Genomic DNA, 5710 nt, shown 5'->3' with positions numbered 1-5710 from the left:
GAAGTTAGAATATATTACTAAATATTATAAATAGCGAGTGTGAAATAATTATGGATCGGTGTGCGAAATTGTCCTAGTCAATTGTTAATAAGACCGGTAATCACTATTGCAGTTTCATATAAGGGAGAGGCATAAGCTGACATACTTTCTTTACTTGGATCATATGCACTTATGATTGGAACTCTAGCAAGCATCCGCAACTACTAAAGATCATTAAGGTGAAACCCAATCATAGCATTGAAGCATCAAGTCCTCTTTATCCCATACACAATAACCCCCTTACTCGGGTTTGTGTTTCATTCATTCACCAACCCACTATAAACGAATCATGAACGTATTGCAACACCCTACAACGGGAACCCCTCACGCTTGCGCGACACGGAGGGCACCATAGGACAGCATCAAAGTAAAACATACAACTCATATCAATCTAGATCATCAATCAACCCAAAGACAAAAGATATCTACTCAAAACATCATAGGATGGAAACACATCATTGGATCATAATATGTGGCATAAAGCACCATGTTCAAGTAGGGATTACAGCGGGGTGCCGGAGAGTGGACCGCGTAAAAGAGATGAGGATGATGATGATGATGGTGATATTGATGAAGACGATCACCGCGGCGATGATTCCCCTCCCGATGGCACTCCGGTGCCACCGAGAGAGAGGAGGAGAGATTCTCCCCCTTGTGCTTCCTCCTCCATGGCCTCCCCCCTAGATGGGAAGAGGTACTTTGCTAGCAAGAACAAGTACGGAGATATTGTGTTCCCTTGTGTGATTCCTCGAGATGGCTCAAACTCTTCAAGTTTCTTCCCATTAAACATGACTGAAAATTTGACAGTAAAGACCAATGACATTACTATATTCACCCAAGTTTCGCTGTGACCATACCTTCCATCTCATCCGCATCCTCGAAAAGTTTCTGCTTTTTTGAGAATTCTCGCATCAACCTACGCACTGACTGACGGAGTGACGGGTCTTGGAAGTACGGCCCGTGGGCCGTGGGCACTGCGTGTTCAGTGTTCAGTGATTCTGTTTAGCCCATTCCATGAAGGTGGCGAAATCCAAATTAAAGTCTCTCGCCTACCACACGCGTTCGATCCTCAGCGTCCGCCCCTGATCGGACGGGCGTCGAGGCGTGCAAGCCGTTCGCCGATCGTACCCACCTGGACACTTTCTCGAACTATAAATGGCACTGGGCGGCTCGTGCTGTCACTCACACCTACACTCTCGTCCCACGCTTTCGACACACTCCCGATTCGTCGCCTTCGTCTTCTTCCTAACAGAAGGAGAGCAGACCAAGAGAGGATGGGGTCGGAGGGGCCGGGGCATGGGTTCGGATCCGGGGCGGCGGAGCGGGACATCGACGATCTCCCGCGGAACGACGCCAACTACACGGCGCTGACGCCGCTCTGGTTCCTCGAGCGGGCCGCCCTGGCCCAGCCGGACAGGGCGTCCGTCGTGCACGGCCCGGTCCGGTACACCTGGGCCGAGACCTACCGCCGGTGCCGCCGCCTCGCCTCTGCACTGGCGCGCCGATCTGTCGGCCACGGCTGCACTGTAAATTTCTATCCCCTGTTCCTAATTCCTAAAGAGTTGGTAGATATTTTGTCCCTTGGGCAAAAAAAGCAAGCACGAGAGAGCTGATTGTGAGTCGGGGTAGATTCTGTGTTGTATGACCTTCATCCAGACTTAGTGTTTGATTTTTAGTATATATTTTGGAGGAATTCGATCCTATTTGGCACCCTGTGAAACTGAAACCTTGAGGATCAAATGGATTCGGTTAGTAAATTGTGGGGCGCTTAACGGGAAGAAGAACCATACTGAACTGGATTTCTTGTCATATTTATAGTCGGAGCCATGCTAGTGTTTCTTTTTTCTATATAATGGGAGATACGATCCACTTACTAATGTAAACTTTTGTTCTACTTTTGCGGGGCACTAAGAACTGCAGGAAGTTTACCTGTCATTTCCAGTAGGATGGAAACATGGGACCTCCATAGTTCGAAAAAGAAACGAAATGAAAAGAACAAGTATAAGACGAGCACCGTCACTGTTTCCAAATTAATGGAAACATATGCTCATACCTCCACAAGGTGCTCCTGATATGTTGCCAAAAAAGGGTGCTCCTTACCAAACACTAGTTCAGTAGCTCTGCTCATCAAAGAAAACACGGAACCGTCACTGTTTCTGGTCAAATAGGATAAGCTTATCTCTTTCTTGTGTTGAGCGTCTCTGTCCAAGATATTATTTGTAAGTCTGTTCAGACTATGAAGGTTATACTGACGTATCTTTCCTGCAAGCGCCAAAGAAGCATGTGGAATGATGGTTTATTTTTTGTTTGCCAAGTCATAATTTGTACCAATACCTGCTACTATTTTTAACTGTATTGTGATTTTGTATGGTTCTGCATATTGCAGTGGCTTTTTAAGATTTTAGGATTAGACAGTAATTATTTGTTTTTCTACTTGCTTGATTAGGTTGCTGTGATAGCTCCAAATGTTCCGGCAGTGTACGAAGCTCACTTCGGTGTTCCAATGTCTGGAGCTGTGGTGAACTGTGTAAACATCCGGTTAAATGCTGAGACGATCGCGTTCCTTCTTGATCATTCCGTGGCAGAAGTTGTGATGGTGGACCAAGAATTCTTCACCCTAGCCGAAGAATCCCTGAAGATAGTATCAGAGAAGAAGAAACAGAATTTTCAGCCTCCAATCCTAATTGTTATCGGCGATCCAACATGCGAACCTAAGTCTCTACAATACGCTCTAGGACAAGGGGCCATTGAGTATGAGGAGTTCCTGAAAACCGGTGACCCAGAATTCAATTGGAAGCCACCTAAGGATGAATGGCAGAGCATTGCCTTAGGTTACACTTCTGGGACTACTTCAAGCCCAAAAGGTGTCGTGTTGCACCACCGTGGGGCCTACCTCATGGCGCTCAGTGTTGCTATGGTGTGGGGAATGCCTGAAGGGGCTGTTTATCTGTGGACTTTGCCTATGTTCCATTGTAATGGTTGGTGTTACACCTGGGCGTTGGCTGCCTTCTGCGGAACCAGCATATGTCTTCGTCAGGTACGTTAAAGATCTGTTCTATCATTGGCAGCTGCTTAAATTAGCTTTGTAATGTCTGCAAATTGAGCTAATTTTGATGAATGCTATGTTAATGCTGGCTGAGCTAATAATAGAGGTTATGTTATTGGAATGCACTCCTTACTCATTGTTGCCAATTATTAAATGCAAGTTATGGTAGAACTGCCAAGTTGCACAGATACAAAATTGCATCCGACACACCCAAAAAAGCCACCTGCTGGGAGGAGTATGTAGCAAGAATGGAGTACATCATCTCTCACCCGTTGATATTTTAGACTGTTCTAGAATGCATTTCTGGTACCAAATGTGTTATCCAATTATGCGAACTTTATTTCAGCCTTCTAATACTAAGTAACATGAATATCACTTGCAAGAGTAAAAAAGGCACAAGAAAAACAACTGTGCAATACATTCATTCCTATGATGCTACCTGTCAAGTTTGATTCTCAAGACCCATTGTGCTTGTGCAGGTGAGCACAAAGGCTATATACACTGGAATTGCAAAACAAGGAGTGACACATTTCTGCGCTGCGCCGGTCGTCATGAACAACCTCATCAACGCTCCTGCAAGCGAGACCTTCCTGCCACTCCCCCGTGTGGTCAATGTAATGCTGGCCGGAGCCGCCCCGACACCGTCGCTTCTTGCGGCGCTCTCTATCCGAGGTTTCCGTGTCACCCACACTTACGGTCTGTCTGAGACTTATGGCCCGTCGACCTTGTGCGTGTGGAAGCCCGAGTGGGACGACCTGCCGCTGGAGGAGCGCTCCCGTCTGCACTGCCGGCAGGGCATCAGGTACACCGCGCTGGAAGGCCTGGACGTGGTTGATCCGAAGACGATGGTCCCCGTCCCGGCCGACGGCAAGTCCTACGGGGAGATCGTGATGAGGGGCAACGCCGTGATGAAGGGGTACCTGAAGAACCCCAAGGCCAACGCGGAGGCGTTCGCGCACGGCTGGTACCACTCCGGCGACCTCGGCGTGAAGCACCCCGACGGGTACATCGAAGTCAAGGACCGGATGAAGGACATCATCATCTCCGGCGGGGAGAACATCAGCACCCTGGAGGTGGAGAAGGTGGTGTACATGCACCCGGCGGTCCTGGAGGCCTCGGTGGTCGCCAGGGCCGACGAGCGCTGGGGGGAGTCGCCCTGTGCCTTCGTTACCCTCAAGGAAGGGGCCGGTGGCTCCGACGAGGTGGCGCTGGCGAACGACATCATGAGGTTCTGCCGGGAAAGGATGCCGGGCTACTGGGTCCCGAAGTCGGTCGTCTTCGGGCCGTTGCCCAAGACGGCGACGGGGAAGATCAAGAAGCACGAGCTGAGGGCCAAGGCCAAGGAGCTTGGCCCTGTGAAGAAGAGCAGGATGTGAGCTCCGTTGCTGAGATACATATAGGAATAGTGGACCGTGGACGCTAGCGCCATCGTGAATAAAGGTTATGCTCTCGGGAAATTCCTTAGTGAAGACTTGTCTGTATAAGAAATTCAAGCACTCGATAGGGCACGAACACGAACAAGAGGGAGATATAACACGAACTCTGCTTATGTGCTCCGCTGTGTTTCGTTGTTCAGATAAAGACCTCATGGCTTACGCTGTGTAGCCTCTTCTAATCTTGTGTGATGTGCAAAGACCAAATGGAGGAGGTTGTTGTGGTCGCTTGAGCGTGCAGTTCACCTTTTTGCCTTGACTTCGTCCCACCAAGCGCCCCGTTTTCTTAGAAACCGTATATCAATTTGAATCGTTTTTTTTGTTTTTTTTGCCGAAGATTTGAATCGTGTGATGAGTACCAACTGTAATGCCCAGGCGGATCCCGATCTAGAATTGATGATGAGGGAGGAAAGAGCAGAGTAGGTGAGAGGCTTGGAGAAGGGGGAAAGGAGGACTCGATCAACACTCGCTGCCTCATTCGTCTTGTGAGCCGTACATATGTAGCTGCCCCACTGGGCCACCCTTACAAGGCCGCAGCCTAATCACAAACCCACACACGCACTCGACCCAAGCCCAACAGTGGGTTGCAGGTTATAACTGAACTGCACTTGTTAGTCCGCTGCAGGTGCATTAGCAGCATTTGCAGGCGTGACATTGCCTCCCTCTTGCGATGCAGACTCCTCCCAGATGCAAGCGGATGGGTACCGATGACGAAGGACGTCGTAGTCTTCCCAGGTTGTAGCCGATGGTGGCATGTTTGCCCATTGAACTTGCAGTTGCACCACCGGGGCATCCCCTTTCTTCATCATGCGCCATTGTAGAATTGTCACTGGTTCGGTTTGCTCTCCGGCGAGGTCCGGTACTCGTGGCAGTTCAGAGAACACCGGAGTATAGTCAGGAGTAAATGGCTTCAATTGAGAGACGTGGAATACCGGGTGGATGCTGCTGTTTGGGGGAAGTTGCGGTCGATACGCCAGCGTGCCAATGTGTTCTGTCACCAAGAAGGGACCGAAGAACTTGTAGGCGAGCTTCTTGCAGGGGCGATTGGCGACAGAGGACTGTGCATATGGCTGCAGCTTGAGAAGGACTTGTTCGCCAATGTCGAAGGCTTGTTCTGCTCGGTGTCGATCCGCTTATTTCTTAAAGCGAGCTTGGGCACGCGCCAGCTGTGCGCGCAGCAGGTCCGTGTGTG

The 5710-nt window shown here is 49.5% G+C and overlaps 1 protein-coding gene across 1 annotated transcript; it reads left to right on the top strand.

Annotated features, from left to right (window-relative positions):
• Positions 1 to 1238: 1238 nt before the first annotated feature.
• LOC119285478 (acetate/butyrate--CoA ligase AAE7, peroxisomal-like) lies at positions 1239 to 4745 on the top strand. Its single transcript, XM_037564761.1, has 3 exons — positions 1239 to 1565; positions 2486 to 3076; positions 3565 to 4745. Exons 1-3 carry the CDS (start codon positions 1314 to 1316, stop codon positions 4459 to 4461), a joined length of 1740 nt encoding a protein of 579 aa, XP_037420658.1. The 5' UTR covers positions 1239 to 1313; the 3' UTR covers positions 4462 to 4745.
• The last annotated feature ends 965 nt before the right edge of the window (positions 4746 to 5710 follow it).

This window comes from Triticum dicoccoides, chromosome 4A, assembly GCF_002162155.2.
Source record: "Triticum dicoccoides isolate Atlit2015 ecotype Zavitan chromosome 4A, WEW_v2.0, whole genome shotgun sequence".
NCBI lineage: Eukaryota > Viridiplantae > Streptophyta > Magnoliopsida > Poales > Poaceae > Triticum > Triticum dicoccoides.
This window is presented reverse-complemented; position numbering and strand designations above follow the sequence as displayed.

Excerpts from the sequence above, each read along its gene's own strand:
- LOC119285478 (XM_037564761.1), top strand. The coding sequence starts at position 1,314 with ATGGGGTCGGAGGGGCCGGGGCATGGGTTCGGATCCGGGGCGGCGGAG. Across the intron at positions 1,566-2,485 it reads CTGTCGGCCACGGCTGCACT|GTTGCTGTGATAGCTCCAAA; the intron begins GTAAATTTCTAT and ends TTGCTTGATTAG. Across the intron at positions 3,077-3,564 it reads CCAGCATATGTCTTCGTCAG|GTGAGCACAAAGGCTATATA; the intron begins GTACGTTAAAGA and ends GTGCTTGTGCAG.